The sequence below is a fragment of the Geotrypetes seraphini genome, chromosome 5, assembly GCF_902459505.1.
Source record: "Geotrypetes seraphini chromosome 5, aGeoSer1.1, whole genome shotgun sequence".
In the NCBI taxonomy this organism is placed as follows: Eukaryota; Metazoa; Chordata; class Amphibia; order Gymnophiona; family Dermophiidae; genus Geotrypetes; species Geotrypetes seraphini.
In genome coordinates this window covers 39,384,791-39,401,946 of record NC_047088.1, presented here as the reverse complement: position 1 = coordinate 39,401,946, position 17,156 = coordinate 39,384,791, and the positions used below count along the sequence as shown (strand labels likewise).

At 43.9% G+C, this 17,156-nt stretch overlaps 1 protein-coding gene across 3 annotated transcripts in view; it reads right to left on the bottom strand.

The window, feature by feature from the left end:
• Positions 1-17,156, bottom strand: part of MCF2 (MCF.2 cell line derived transforming sequence) — a 197,609-nt gene that overhangs the window by 63,726 nt on the left and 116,727 nt on the right. For all 3 annotated transcript variants that reach the window (XM_033946324.1, XM_033946325.1, XM_033946326.1), the window contains 2 exons: positions 11,474-11,562; positions 6,327-6,393 (listed from right to left, as the gene is read on the bottom strand). In XM_033946324.1, the coding sequence (XP_033802215.1) occupies positions 6,327-6,393; positions 11,474-11,562 (156 nt within the window). The remainder of the gene's footprint in view (positions 1-6,326; positions 6,394-11,473; positions 11,563-17,156) is intronic.

Below are 17,156 nucleotides of genomic sequence, written 5' to 3'. Positions count from 1 at the left end.
CTATAGCGCGCACACGCGTATACCGCCCCGACACTCCTCTCGCCGCCCCGACTCTCCTCTCACCGCCCCGACTCTCCTTTCTGAAGGACCGCTCGCACCCCCACAGCCTCCCCCCCTCCCCCAACTGACGTCAGAGAAAGGGCGGGACCGCCAGAAGAGGAAGCAGCGCAGCGCAGGGCTCAGAGAAGGGGCGGGACCACCGGCAGAGGAAGCAGCTGGGCTCACTGGCATCCGGAAACAACGGTAGGCAGCTTCTCCATGCAGGAGGGGGGGGGAGGCTGTGGGGGTGCGAGCGGTCCTTCGGGTGGGAGTGCGAGCAGTCCTTCGGGGTGATGAATCGGACGTCGGGGGGGAAACTATATTTAAAAAAAATTTGTACAACGCGCTCACGCGTATAACGCGCATGGTTATGCACGGTTTGTAAAATCATGTATAACGCGCGTGTTATATGCATGAAAATACGGTAGTTAAGCTCTGGAATGTGTTGCTAGAGGTTGTGGTAAGAGTGGATAGCGTTGCTGGTTTTAAGAAAGGTTTGGACAAGTTCCTGGAGGAAAAGTCCATAGTCTGCTATTGAGAAAGACATGGGGGAAGCCACTGTTTGCCCTGGATCGGTAACATTGGAATATTGCTACTCCTTGGGTTTTGGCCAGGTACTAGTGACCTGGATTGTGTCTACCATAAGAAAGGGCTACTGGGCTTGATGGACCATTGGTCTGATCCAGTAAGGCTATTCGTATGTTCTCTCTAGGGAACCACATTCTTTAGTGTGCATAGGGTTTATTAACATGCCTTTATTAACATGAGTTCAACAGATTTACATGTACTGAAAAGTTACAACAAACATTTCAAAAAGTTATTAAAGTGAATGTTATGTGGTATGAAGGTAAATACTGAAAAACCACAAGAAAAATGCCTACAAAACAGATTTTTTTAAATTTTTAAAGACAAATGAACAAAAACCAAAACAGAAAATTTTTTCTCAGAACTTCTGTGTTTAGATTCACAATCAATGTGATTTTTTTTTTTTTTAATTTGATCATGATTTATAAATGCAATCAAGGTGCCTGATGGATTTGTTTTGCTGGTTATGGTCACAGATGTTGATTTAGAGCAGGGATCTCAAAGTCCCTCTTTGAGGGCCAGAATCCAGTCAGGTCTTCAGGATTTCCCTAATGAATATGCATGAGATCCATGTGCATGCACTGCTTTCAATGCATATTCATTGGGGAAATCCTGAAAACCTGACTGGATTCCGGCCCTCAAGGAGGGACTTTGAGACCCCTGGATTAGAGTGTCTATGTCAGGGATGGGCAACTCTGGTCCTCGAGGGCCGGAATCCAGTCGGGTTTTCAGGATTTCCCCAATGAATATGCATTGAAAGCTGTGCATGCACATAGATCTCATGCATATTCATTGGTGAAATCCTGGAAACCCGGCTGGATTGCGGCCCTCAAGGAGGGACTTTGAGACCCCTGATTTAGAGCATCTCTCCAGTCAGCGGTGCAAAGAAATCGTCACAGACGCTGCACTGCAGCTCTGCTCATTATATTAAATCCTATGTAATGTTGCTTGAGCAGACAGCACAGTCATATCACCACAGCAACCAGCATGCTGGACCTATATTTCTCCCTTCCTCTCCACCTCTCCTCTTCCCCTCCCCCCCAGCTATGACATAATAATAACATGAGGGCAATTCTTAAATATGGCGCCTGTTAGGTGCCTATTCTATAAGGGAATGTAGGTTCGTGTTCTCCTTTAAGGAATTCTAGCCTAACTGGGTACACACACATCTGCATTTTGGGTGAGAGCCTTTAATCCAGTGAAAGAGTAGACTAGGCTCCTGCTTTAGGACTCGCTTCAGTAAAGGGCACTCAGAAACAAACACCAAAAAATATCAGCGCAGGGTTTCAAGTTTATTTGTGGACTTGATATCCCGCCTATCATAAAAATGTCTTGCAGTCTAAATTTTAATAATAATTTATATTTATATACCGCCATACCGGAAGGTTCTAGGCGGTTCACAACAGCAAGGCTAATACATACAATACAGACAAATACATCAAGATAAAATACATCAAATTAAAATACATGCAATGCAGATGAAATGCTTCTTAATAGGGGAGGGAATATGCTAGTCTAGATATGACAGTGAGGGAAGGGGGAGGACCTGCAATATATGAAAGAATATTTGGGTTGGGCAAAACAAGAGGTAAGATCTCTGTATCCAGTCAACCTGCCCGACCTCTGTCATATTTCGAACTGTGAGAGAAGGGAATCGGGTGTAAGTATCAGAGAAGAGGAATGTTGTAAAGTTGGTTTTGAATTGATCTATCGACGTTTGCAGTCTAAGATGAGAAGGGAGCGAGTTCTACAGTTTGGGGCCCTGAATCTAAAATATGGAGTTGCGGGTAGTGTCAGAAACGATTTTGCGAAAATTCAGAAGTTTAAGACGATTCTGGTCTGAGAATCTAAGGGTTCTAGAGGAACAAACAGGGAGCTAAATGTCTATATGGTAACATAGTAAATGACGGCAGATAAAGACCTGAATGGTCCATCCAGTCTGCCCTTTAGTTAAACCCATTAAAAATGCATGATTAGATTAACTTGCTTCTTCTTTGATATTTTTGGGCCGTAGACTGTAAAGTCTGGTATTGTCCTAGGTTCCAAATGCTGAAGTTGCCATCTAATCAAGCCTTTGTGACATCACTGCTGAGGTTGGCTCTTAGGCATTGGTGGAATGAGGCATTATGACATCACAATCTCAGCTCTGGAATGTTGTTACTCTGGGTTTCTGCCAGGTAACATAGTAACATAGTAAATGATGGCAGATAAAGACCTGAACGGTCCATCCAGTCTGCCCTTTAGTTAAACAATTAAAAATGCATGATTAGATTTACTTGTCTCTTCTTTGATATTTCAGGGCCGTAGACTGTAAAGTCTGGTATTGTCCTAGGTTGCTGTCCAAGCTCACTCTAGCCTATCCAACCATCCCATTGTCTGCAGGATATCTACCGTAAAGTCTGCCCAGTAACATCCTCGTGTTCTATATTAGTGGAGTTCCCATTGATGCCCACCCCAGCCCATCCTACACCAAATCACCATATATGGGACACAGACCGTGCAGGTCTGTTCAATACCGGCCTTAGTTCTTTCATTTACATCCTTCGTTTTCTAATTAAAGATCCTCTATTTTTATCCCACTTTTTTTGAATTCCATCATTGTTTTCCTCTCCACCACCTCCCTCGGGAGGGTATTCCATGCATCTACCACCTTCTCTGCGAAGAAGAATTTCCTAACATTGCTACTAAGTCTTCCTCCCTGTAACCTCAAGTCTTCCTCCATGTAACCATAGACAGAGTGATGCTTTGGCAGTGTGGTTCTTAAAGATGAGTAGTAGGATCATGTATGTAATTCGATAAGAAAAGGGGAGCCAATGAGCAGACTTGAGTAGTGGAGTAACATGATCAAGTTTGCAATATCCAGTTATTAATTTAATGGCAGTGTTTTGCATGGCCTGCACTCACTTGTGATCTTTCATTCTGATGCCTTTATATAGTGAGTTGCAATAGTCAATGTAGGCAGAAAGACGTACGTACGAGATTATGAATGGAACGGATCAATTATAGTTTGTAAAGTGATGTTTGAAAGACAATGCTTTGAGTTGGGTGCCATTTAAAGAATGGCACGTAGAGTCAATTTCTGTGCCAAACTTTGGGCACAAGGATTTACAACCATTGAAACCTTGGTGTAAATCCTGGTGCATAATTTAGTATTCAGTAATACTGTGCAAATCTTTAGTGAATGCCCCTGATCCACCCACACCCCTCTCATAGCCACACTCTCTTTTGAGTTGTGTGCTATACCGTGGTGTGCAGTCAGGGCCTTCAGGGGATTCTCCCCACCCCACCCTCTAAAGACCCTGAGAGCACTGCTCTGAATTTGATTGGTTGAGCAGGCAACAGGCATAGGCTGCTCAGCCAATCAAGTTCAGGTCAGTACTGTCAGGGCTTTCACGGGGTTTGGAGAATCCCCAGCCCAAGAGCCCGTTTTTTTTTTTTGCTTGTTTGTTTTATTTTTGTTTGATGCCGTTTGACTGGTTGAGCAGGCTGCCTACTCAACAAATCAAACAGCATCACACAAAAAAATAAAAAAAGCCAGGCTGTAGAGCTGCGGATTTACTGAATCCCTGGAAAGCCCTCACTATATGCCACTGGTGCTATAAGATTTGCAGATGGATGTTTATAGAATACTGCTTAGCAAGATGTGCACACAAATTCAAATTGAGGCCAATAACTGATAGTTCGTATCCAGTCATTGGCGCTAATTGGCTCTTTAGCCAATCTAGTTGCACACACATCTCCATTTATAGAATGCAGGAGTTAATGCGGAAATTACATAAATGGAAATGCCTCTGAACGTGCCTACTCTCCATTTACGCTCTATAGGGAATACAGGCATAGTCATAGAACAAGGTTTCTCAACCTAACCCATGGGACACACCGAGCCAGTCTGGTTTTCACCTTATCCACAATGAGTATGTATAAGATATTTTTTCATTCAAATACACTCTCGTCCACTCACACTGACTCACCACATGAGAGAAGGAAAACATTTCAGTGATTGAATCGATTTATAATGATAATTACTGAATAGCCTCACAACTGGCACATCCTTAGTCCAAGAAAACCCCACCTCGTTTGGTTTAAAGGCGAGGCTCCTGCCTTTTTTTTTTCTTTCTCTTTTTTTACATTCCCAATATTTAATCCCAAGAGGTTTTAATGCTGTATAAATGTAGTGCAAATGTTTCTCAGCATTTATCTCTGAAGCTACTGTATTCTCATCTGCTCTTCTATTCAGCAGTTACTGATATAAGCCAACTCAGTCACTGAAGTCTTTTCCTCCTCTCATGCGGTGAGTCAATGAGTGGATACGAGTGTATTTGCATTAGAATTTCACGTGAATGGCTTTTAAGTGTGTGTGTGGGGGGGGAAGGGGTGAAATTCACAAGCCTTTTTTGGGAGATTGTGAGATATATTTGCATGCACTGTCTCCATTGTATGCACTGGAGCTAGGATGGAGCTCCTTGCCCCCCCCCAAACCAAACAGGGTTCCGCTGCCTATGTCCACAATGAATATGCTCGAGATAGATTTGCATACAATGCAGGCAGTGTATGCAAATCTCTCTCGTATATAATCAAATAAGAACATAAGAAGTGCCATCTCCGGAACAGACCCTAGGTCCATCAAGTCCGGCGATCCGCACGCGCGGAGGCCCCGCCAGGTGTACCCTGGCATAGTATTAGTCCCCATATCACTCTAAGCTTCTCATAAGAGATGCGCATCTAGCTTACCCTTACCTATGTCACCTTAAGCCACTCATAAGGAGATGTACATCTAACTTACCCTTAAACCAGGGATCTCAAAGTCCCTCCTTGAGGGCCACACTCTAGTCGGGTTTTCAGGATTTCCCCAATGAATATGCATTGAAAGCAGTGCATGCACATAGATCTCATGCATATTCATTGGGGAAATCCTGAAAACCCGACTGGATTGAGGCCCTCAAGGAGGGACTTTGAGACCCCTGCCTTAAACCCTAGAACGGTGGATTCCGCAATTACCTCTTCTGGGAGAGCATTCCAGGTTTCTAGCACTCGTTGCGTGAAATAAGCACTTATAAATAATCAGAATCTATACAAAAGATAAAAAAATTCCCTCCCCCTCCCATAATTACCATCAGGACTAATACCAAAACAAAAGATAACCCCCTCCCCCCTCCCGTCCCCACTCCCCCTGGATGTGTGGGTGCAATACAATGGAAAATAAAGATAAAGGGCAACTATAACAAATCTACAAAAGACGTCAATGGACCCCAAACCAATTTGAATATCTTATTATGCCCCAGCAAGTCAGCATTTCATTTTCTCATACTTATAAGTTAAGCATAAGCTCGCCTACCAGAAAGGAAAACTAAGGTGATCCCAATTCTTTCAATTGCGAGTCATCATTTGCATGGCTATCCCGGTCATAAGTCCCGCGCGCTTTTGACGGGCCACCGTTTGTGATAGACTGTTTTAGACTCAGACTACTCTGTAGCAGAAATAAATCCCGTGACAATAAGAACAATAAGAATGTAATGGCACAAGAACAGTGTGACAACATGCACCGACTTAAGCAAGGGGTCACAGCCCCCCCCCCCAACTGGTCTCAAATCTTCTGTGTCAGATCAATAGAAAGATGTCACTGCTTGCTTATTTGATGACCTTTATCTCTACATATTCAGATGCCTTCACATGGCATCCATGCTGCTTTACTGCAAACTCACCAGCAAAACCGTAGACAGTTCATCTACATATATCCGCTCCGTCTCTATGAGCTCATTTATGACATGTCTAAAAGAAAGAAAGCAAACACGACATTCTTTCTGTAGCTTTTGCTGCTCCAGCGTATAAATAACAAAAACAGGGGAAATATGAAATACTCAAGGTTTATAGTGTACATTACAAAATTACCGTTAACAACAGGATTTGTGACATTTAATGCATATTATATGGCACTGGGCTTTACGTGCTAACACACGGTTCAATGTTCTCGGAGGACATCTTAAAGGAGTCGGCAGTATTTTAACTCCTCATCCTAATCCCCAATCCCTCAAAGCAAAGATTTCCCCAGGCAGACATACTTAGGGTTACCAGGCGTCCAGATTGTACTCAGACATTTGCTCCTGAGGACATGTCCAGGGATCCAACCGGCTTTTCAAAACCCGGCACTTTGTCCAAGTTTTGAAAAGGCAGCAGAGGGCAGGGATGGAGCAGGGTTAGGGTGGGATTGGGGGCGGGACTGGGATGGGTGGAACTGGGCGGGCCTGGGGGGGGCGGGTCTAGGGGGGTCCAGATTTTCTGTTTGGAAAATCTGGTAACCCTAGACATACTGTGCAAACATAATCCCCCAAGAGACACACTGAAGAAAACCCTAGATGCCCCTGAAACAGACACTGCATCCTACCCCAAAGAGAACACCTTGACCGTCCCAAAGAGACCTTACTCATACTCCTCAATGAGGCTCTTGACCCTCCTAAAGAGAATCCCCACACTCCCCTGGATACCTCCCAGAAGAGACACCCCCTCCCTCCAACCTACTAGGTGGTCTCTGGTGTCTAGTAATGAGGGGCAGTAGCAATCCCTAGTCGCTCCTCCTGACAGCATCAAAATGTCAATCTCATCCCTAGCAGCAGTCTTGCAACATTACCATTAGGGGGCCGAACTGCCAAGTTAGGACAACTTAGTAAATACCTCTCTAAGGGAGGAAGTTACCAAGCTGTATTATAGTGATAACGCAAATATGAGCCAAATTTTCAAAATGACTGGGGGGGGGGGGGGGGAGAGAGAGGGGGGTGATAAACCCAAAGGAAATTACCTCTCCTAGACATAGTTAAGGAATTTGTTCAATACTGGGGTTGCTCAAGCACCCACAGAGCTGGCTCCTATGATAATGCAAATTATTCATCCCTTAGGCCTGGATTCTGTAAACGGTGCCAGTATCAGCGGTCCCTGGTAGGATCAGACAGGAGTGATTCCTAGTCGATCCTGCCCTTCCCGGTGCCAGGTGCTAGACACCAGGTTCAAAATGGCACTGGCCTCCCCTAGTGGTAGTCTTACTTGCAGGGGCCCTTCAATTTTGAGGGACCTTCAGGTTGGGAGTTTGTATCTATGAAGCCTGGTTTGGGAAACAGGCCTCTGGTTGAGGTTTCTGCTGGGGGGGGGAGGCTTGTGGGGAAGCACCTTGCACCTACCTGGCCTGACCTCTTTAACATGTAGCCTATGGGTATCAAGATACAGCTTTCTGGCCTGATCTCCCAGGATCTAAAAGAGGTTTGAACAAATTCCAGGTACACTTGGGAGAGCTACTGTTCATTCTTAGAAATGATCAATGAGAAACAAATCTACACTATGGGATCTGCCAGGTACTTGTTACTTGAACTTGCCACTGTTGGAGAAAGGATGCTGGGCTCAATGGACCTTGGACTTGCGTTCTTATATTAAGCACATAGGTTGGAATTGGGCCATGTGCCTAAGGCCCTGCCCATAGGAGGAGGCCTCAGGCACCTGGGCCAATTCCAGTTGGCCCACTTGCCTAAGGCCCTTCCTATTGGCAGGCCTTAGGCGTCTGGGCCAATCAGGCCCTGGCCCCTTCCCGGTGCATGCCACAATGCACTGCTAAGGGGAAAGCCTGCTATTCTGAGGACTGCGGGCCTGCCGGCCGGCCAGACCAGGGACCCTTTCGTCCGGCCAACATACAGGTTAGTGGGGAGTCCAGGGTAGTGGGGGGGTCAGGGTAGTGGGGGGCATTTGGGGGTTCGTGGGAGAGTGTCTTTGGCAGGCGGGCTTGGGATACCTCCTGCCGGTATTCGAGGGGGGGGGTTCGTGGGTGTGTCTTTGGCAGGAGAGCTTGAGATCCCTCCTGCCAGTATTCGTGTGAGTGTGTATGTGTGTGTGGGGGGGAGGTGACTGCCTTCCAGCAGGAGGGCTTGGGATCCCTCCTGCCAGTATTCGTTGGTGGGGAGGGGTGATTGCCATCCAGCAGGAGGGCTTGGGATCCCTCCTTCTGGTATTCATGGGCGGGGGAAATTGGGTTTGTCAGGGGAGTGCCAGCAGGAGAAATTGGGTTTGTCAGGGGAGTGCCAGCAGGAGAAATTGGGTTTGTCAGGGGAGTGCCAGCAGGAGAGATTAGGCATCTCTTCTGCCGTAATCATTGCTGGGGGGGGGATTCTGTAACTAGTGTTGTTTTTGATAGACGCCGGTTACAGAATCCTGCTTTTAAGTGAAGGACTGGCTCCTCCTTCACCTAAAAGGTCTTGTTTTGGGCATTTGGGACTTGGGCGATTTGGGGGTTGGGAATGTGTTTTAAGCTTAGACGTAGTGGTGGTCTGGGCGATTAAACTGCTGAACGTAGTGGTAGAGGAGATGTCCAAGATTCAGGCTTTATTGAAGATACAATCTTTAAATCCACATGATAAAATGTCTAGGACCCAAAGAATGGGAACTAAGGACCCAACACGGTCCATGTTTTGACTACTCTGTCTTCCTCAAGAGTCCCCGAAAAGTCCTAAGGCAAAGAAACATGGAATTTGAGTGACATTCCTTTACACAGCACCCTCAAGCAGGACTGTATTTAGCCTTTGATCCACGTTTCTTTGCCTTAGGACTTTTCAGGGACCCCTGAGGAAGACAGGGAAGTCTAAACACGGACCGTGTTGGGTCCTTAGTTCCCATTCTTTGGGTCCTAGACATTTTATCGTGTGGATTAAAAGATTGTATCTTCAATAAAGCCTGCATCTTGGACATCTTCTCCACAGTTGATTTTGTTTTCGTCTGTTCCTTGGATCTGTGGAGTACCCAGGGTCAATTTTTGGTTTGAACGTAGAGGTAGGCCATTTTAAATTAAAAAAAACTCATTTTGGACGTTTTTTTAGAGAATGGACATTTCGCTGCTGCTGCTTTCAGTGTTTGGGACTTAGGCCAAAAGGGGACTTAGACGGTTTTGTTTTTTTTTTTTTTTAATTATGCCCCTCCATATGTCTCAATTTATTTACTTTAGTTTAAAATTTTTTAGTTTAATAATTACATTTTACTTAGCTTGTGGCTTTCATACCTGGGGGATTTAGGTAGCCACTCAAAATTATATAGCATATTTTGGGTTAAACTTCTAATAAATCTATATATATATAAAATCGGAGGTATGTATGTGTGTATGTATGTGTGTATGTGCCGTGATCACGCAAAAACGGCTTGACCGATTTGAACGAAACTTGGTATGCAGATCCCTCACTACCTGGGATGATATGTTCTGGGGGTCTCGCGGCCCACCTGCACACGTGGACAGAGCTACAAACATAAAATCAGATTTCACCCATTCATGTCAATGGAAAAAATGTAAAAAGCTGCCATTCTCACAGTAATTCAAAAACGGCTTGACCGATTTGAACGAAACTTGGTATGCAGATCCCTCACTACCTGGGGTGATATGTTCTGGGGGGCTCGCGACCCACCTGCACACGTGGGCGGAGCTACAAACAGATAATCATATTTCACCCATTCATGTCAATGGAAAAAATGTAAAAAGCTGCCATTCTCACAGTAATTCAAAAACGGCTTGACCGATTTGAACGAAACTTGGTATGCAGATCCCTCACTACCTGGGGTGATATGTTCTGGGGGTCTCGCGGCCCACCTGCACACGTGGGCGGAGCTACAAACAGATAATCAGATTTCACCCATTCATGTCAATGGAAAAAATGTAAAAAGCTGCCATTCTCACTGTAATTCAAAAACGGCTTGACCGATTTGAACGAAACTTGGTATGCAGATCCCTCACTACCTGGGGTGATATGTTCTGGGGGTCTCGCGGCCCACCTGCACACGTGGGCGGAGCTACAAACAGAAAATCAGATTTCACCCATTCATGTCAATGGAAAAAATGTAAAAAGCTGCCATTCTCACAGTAATTCAAAAACGGCTTGACCGATTTGCACGAAACTTGGAATGCAGATCCCTCACTACCTGGGGTGATATGTTCTGGGGGTCTCGTGGCCCACCTGCACACGTGGGCGGAGCTACAAACAGAAAATCAGATTTCACCCATTCATGTCAATGGAAAAAATGTAAAAAGCTGCCATTCTCACTGTAATTCAAAAACGGCTTGACCGATTTGCACGAAACTTGGTATGCAGATCCCTCACTGCCTGGGGTGATATGTTCTGGGGGTCTCGTGGACCACAACTCTATGTTGCTTGCTCAAGGGTGGGTTCACCCAATAATTTATATGTTCTTGCTCCTGGAGGTGAAACTAAAATTGTTGTTTATAATCACGTTTTGCGTTAGTTGTATTGTATTCATTTTGTCAAATTTTTCACATTATAATTTGAATATTGTACTTTTTATTAAGCTGTAAAAAAATAATTTCATTCACCACTATAAAGTATCTTTATTTGAATCAATTTACAGTGTTATTGCTATAATTAAATACCCGTGTAACGCCGGGGCATCAGCTAGGTATTAATAAATTAATGTAGCCAACATGTTTCGCTCGATGCTTTGTCAAGGCTTCGCCTTTATTCCTAACCACCCCTCATGTGCTAAAACTAGGCATATGTAAGTACTAATATATGCATAATTGGAGTGAAGAATCATCTAGATGTCATTCATACTAATTCTTACAAAGTTAATACATTGACATAAAAGGGTCATATGATGTCAAATTATAATCGCTTAAAGTCAATCCGTATCAAATAGAACTTGGAAGTTCTGGTGCAGACAGGTTGAAAATTGCCTCTGACGAAAACAAGTGGATATATTTAGTCACTCAGAGACAGATTTTCAAAGAAACTGATCTGGCTACTTAACCAGTTCTCTTTGAAAATCTACTCCTTCACAGCCTCTGCCATTTAACATGAATTAGTGTGCAGATTCATACCCTTTCAGAATATCCAAGGTGTCATCGCTGTCAGAAATAAACGACTGCAAAGAATTTTGCTTTCTTTGGTAATCGTGCATCACTTCAATCTGCAACAGAAGACAAAATTACAGACTCTATTCAGAGCTATATTTTCTGTGTCAGCAAAAACATGACTCTTACTGCACAGCTGCAAAAAGAAACTCTGAGATCCTCAGTGAAGTTGAAGGCCTGTGCAATCATTTTGGAGCCACCAAAAAAGGGAGCCCAAGGAGGCCTCAACAACGAGACAATCAAGGCACAACCAAGGAGTCATGAGGATGCCATGTCAATAATTCAACTACCGGTGTAAAGTTCAAAGGGGTTTTTTTTCCACTTGTGATCCTCAGCTTCGCTTTGGACACCGGATATTTTCTTGTTCTTTCTAAATTTGACCTGCATTGAATGCTCTATTTATGTGATAGAGCTACCAGCCATTAAGATTCTTGACAAAGGCATAGATGCCGAAACACTGTCAGTGTCGAGTCTTCGAGTCCTCGCAATGCTACTACCAATAAAGTGAACTTTGAACTTTACACCCGTGGCTGAATTATTGGCATCTCATCCTCATGACTCCTTTCTTGTGCAATAATTTGGGGGGCCCTTCTCAGTATATTCCCATACGGTTAGTGGATACAAAGGGACAGATTCTATAAATTCTAACTCAATAGGCACCTAGGAAAACGGCATCCACCAAATATCAATCAAGTTAAGCTCTGAAATGCATTGCCTGAGGTTGGGGTAAGAGCGGGTAGTGTATCTGGTTTTAAGAAAGGTTTGGACAATTTCCTGGAGGAAAAGTTCATAGTCTGTTATTGAGAAAGAAATGGGGGAAGCCACAGCTTGCCCTGGATTGGTAGCATGGAATGTTGCTACTCTTTGGGTTTTGGCCAGGTACTAGTGACCTGGATTGTGTCTACCATAAGAAAGGGCTACTGGGCTTGATGGACCATTGGTCTGACCCAGTATGGCAATTCTTATGTTCTTATGTGAGCCAAGTATAGGACAATCAAACCATTGTAACATCACTGATGAGGTTGGCTCTGAGGCACTGTGGAATGAGGCATTATGACATCACAATCTCAGCTCTGGAATGTTGCTTTCATTGGGGTTCTGGAATCTTGCTGTTCTTTGAGATGCTGGAATGTTGCTACTCTTTGGGTTTTTGTCAGGTACTAGTGACCTGGATTGGCCACCGTGAGAATGGGCTACTGGGCTTGATGGACTGTTGGTCTGACCCAGTAAGGCTGTTCTTATGTTCTTATGTTTAGAATCACACCTAGTGGTGCTTAAATTGACTTAGACGCATGTAGGCGTCATAATGTTAGGCACTGGAATATTAAGCAAGGACTTTCTTGGCCTAATATACTGGTGTCAAAGGTAGACGCCTACCAGAACCTAACTCGATCCACCCCCAAACCCTACCCCCTAACCATGCCTACTTTCCATATAGGTACCTACTACAAAGTGATAGCCACCTACCAAATATGGTACTTACCAGCTAATTAATTTTTTTAAATTCTTTTAAATTTAAGCCAATTTTTTAAAAATTAACACCTCCCCCCTCCTTTTCTAAAACTGTAGCATGGTTTTTAGCGCCGGCTGCGATGGTAACAGCTCCGACGCTCATAGAATTCCTATGAGCGTCGGAGCTGTTACTGCCACAACTGGCGCTAAAAACTGCGCTACGGTTTTGTAAAATGAGGGGGTGGGGGGGGTAAGTTAGGCACTACCGATAGGTACCTTTTATAGAATCAGGGCCAAAATCTCTTACGCAAGGTCAGGGCATTCTACTACTGAAAGGTACCATGTGATATCCGCAATGCATCATCCACACTATTTCTCTGGGTTTCCAAATCCATAACAAAATATGAAGTAAGCACATTAGTTTGCACGCTCTGTCTTGTTAATGCGGTAACAACTGCTGCCATTTCTACCTCGCTTCTTCAAGCTGTGTCTGAGAAACTGACAGACCCAGTGCAGTCGAGTTCCTGAAGAAGGGGGTGTGCACCCCCGAAACGGAGTCCCGTAGGACGAAGCCATCTTTGCTGACTGCTCACACGGAGAAGCTAAGTTCTTCCAGTTTGTGTTTTCCTTGGTTAGATTTGGACACTCATTTCCTTTTTTGGCCCCATGATTGGGGGACAGAGACAAAATTCAACTTAACTTTATGGTGTGTTTTTTATTTAAGTTTTTTCACACTATAGCACTTTATTGAGGTACTTTATTTATTCACCTATCATGCGGAGAGAGCCCGGGGATGTTTCGCAGTTAACACTCTTCTGGGTGTAATTTGCGTCAGCTTTTCTCTGGGTCCGCCCAGTAGTGGCTGTGTGACTGAGGGCTCTCCCGCTTAAGCAGTTACTAATTGTTCATATTAGTTTATTGAGTGTTCAGTTGGCCCTTGTCTCTTTCCCCCAGTCATTTTCTTTTCTTGGGGTTTGGGAGGTTTTTCTAGTTTAGTAACAACTGCTGCAGCAGTGCGCTTAGTTACAACACCCTAATCCCTGCACAATCTGCTTATCACATGTTAATAAAGGTCTCTTTGCATCAATATAACTAATTTTGAAAAGTGCCCCTCAATAGGCCAAAATTCCTATATTATTGCTAAGTTAGGTGTTTGTTATTTGGGTCAATATTCAGCCATCATGGTCAGTGTTTTTCAAACTCCGGCTGCAGCAGTCGAAAAGTATTCAGATATTCAATACCACTACCCAGATAGTAGCCAGTGCTGAATATCCAGATAAGGCGGTCAGTGCCAAAATTTAGCTGGACAATAACAATATACTGCCCGATATTAAAAAGCAATTTAAACAGACAAGCGAGGCTCCTGCCTGGTTAAATCGCTTGTGATTTAACCTGCTGCCAGGGGGGAGGAGGGGGGGTTACTTCAATATTGTGTTTTAAACTTTTTTAGATCTGGCACACTAAGTGGAGCAAATGGTTTACACAGCACATTATAATTGAAATTATAAAATTGGAAAACCAACAAAAAAAATTAACCCCCTCCCCCCCTTTTACAAAATTGCGATAGCGGTTTTTAGAGCAGACCGGTATGCTGAATGCTCTGCACTACTCCCGACACTCATAGAGTTCCTATGAGCGTCGAGAGCAGCGCAGAACATTTAGCGTGCCAGCCTGCGCTAAAAACCACTATCGCAGTTTTGTAAAAGCAGGGGTAAATTTGAGAGTTATTTATTTAAAGTTCTTTAAGCTATGCATGGATAATTGTAACAATGGTGAAACTAAAGTAGATAGAACAGAATTGCTAATCAATGCGATGGATGCGTTTGTTTTTGAGTGCAAAATTAATTCAAAATGTGGCTTGAAAGTTGACAAGCAAACATGCATTTTCAGCATCCACCATCTACAGTCATTCTCTTTTTTTTTTTCAATGTAATTTCTGTCAAAGCTGAAAATCCGAGTTTGCAAAAATAAGAAGATCCAGACAGTAACAAAGCCTTGATTGCTTTGTTGCTCAAGTTAGGATAACTACTGCATAAAAAATAAAACTAAAATTACTTGCCATTAGTTTTCAAAGACCAATCATGTCAAACAATGATGCTTGTCTGGGCGATTGTATCCTTACGCACACAGACTCTTGTGTGTGTGACGTACATACAATCTATTCTAGTGTATACTTATGGAGGGGAATTTTTTTAAATAAAGTTAAATTCTGGAATTTCTCGTGGCACACCCAAAATCTCTTTGGGGCACACCATTGTGCCTTGGCAGCTGAGAGACACTGCTCTAGAGACAAGCAGGCTCCTCGGAGTTCTGCAAAGCTTGCTTGTCCCTCACTATTGAAAATGTGACAATGAAACAGCACCACCCACTGGCAGGACTTTAGGTGGAGGTCTCCCACTCAGAGGAAACAGTGCTTGTGACGGCCTAAGTGCTGATATTCAGTGACATTTAACCGGACAATGCTGCTGAATATCATTACAGACAGCCCTATCTGGTTAGTGCCTTGGCAGTCCATGGGAGGAACTCGGGCAGAGCTGGAACTTAACCAGTTAGCTGCCATATTCAGACCACTAAGTGGCCTTTTTACTAAGCTGCATTAGTAATTGAGCTTAGCATGATCATTTTTAGTGCGGTCGTAACATAACATTTTTCCTCTTTGTTTCATTTCTGGTTGTGCGCTAATGTTGCCATTAGCATGTGGCCATTAAAAAAATAATTATGTGAAAGCCTTTATCACTTTCTATTTATGAAGCACTAAGGGCTCGCACATAAAGTCTATGTTCACCAATTACTGTGTGGTACTGACAGCATAATAGCTGATTAACACTTCCACACACTATCCACCTATTCCCTGCCTATGCCACATTTCCTCCTGAAAATAATTATTACATCATGATTATCATTCACAAACAGGTAAAGTACTGCAGGACATGCTAAAACTTTCTGTGGTACATGCTTTTCAGAATGCTAAGTCCATGTTAGGGCTTCCTTAGTGCAACTTTAGTAGGTGGTTAAAGTTAGGACAGCAATGAGCTGTCCTAACTTTAACTACAGGGGTAACTGGGCACCAGGCTCAATACTGGCAGGATCCAATTAACCTCCAGGTAGTGCCAGAGGAGTTCTAGCTGACTCCCCCTCTCCTTCCCTCCCTCCCTCCCACCTTCTGTAATTGCATAAACCTCACCTTCCAATGTTCACCCTCTAACACCGCATACTCCTTCTCAAATAAAAATCAAGACAGGCTGAGCCCCACACACCCCTTCCCTCTGCCTCAGTAGCTGCCATTTTGAAGTGACAGCCACACCAGATAGACGTAAGCTGGCACTGCTCCTATCCATAAGTCCCCTAGACCAGTGATTCCCAACCCTGTCCTGGAGGAACACCAGGCCAATCGGGTTTTCAGGCTAGCCCTAATGAATATGCATGAGAGAGATTTGCATATGATGGAAGTGATAGGCATGCAAATTTGCTTCATGCATATTCATTAGGGCTAGCCTGAAAACCCAATTGGCCTGGTGTTCCTCCAGGACAGGGTTGGGAACCACTGCCCTAGACCAATGGTTCCCAACCCTGTCCTGGAGGACCACCAGGCCAATCAGGTTTTCAGGCTAGCCCTAATGAATATGCATGAGAGAGATTTGTATATAATGGAGGTGACAGGCATGCAAATCTGCTCCATGCATGGAGACCTTAAGGATTGCTGTATAATATTGAATCTTAACTTGTCTTAATATGTAACCCTTAAGTCTTGAAGTTTAAAGTTCTGTCTAAAGTATAACTCAGGAACTAATTTAACAAAGTAAAGCAAAATTCTGGTAAACCTATTTAAGATCCTCTAAAATGGGTTTGTGCCCATACAGCAGCATTGTTAAAAATGTTCTTAAAAATAAAAGGATCGGTTCATGGATACTACCTTTCACTGTGGTATTCTGCAAATATCATCTCTGGGCAATTTTCCAAAATAATACCAGGCTGGAGACAGTGAGAGGTGGCACCTTCTACTCCAAATGCAATGGGGAAAAGAATGCATGTTCAGAAAGGTTGAAGGCTAGTGACCTGGTATGACCTCCCAGAAAACGATCACTGCTGGCAATAAAGTAAAAGGCCACTGCTGTACTAGAAACATGACAATGCGATCATCAAACAGTATTTATGTGCTGGAGAAGTTCACAGCAGTCTGTTCTGTCTCTTTCTACAA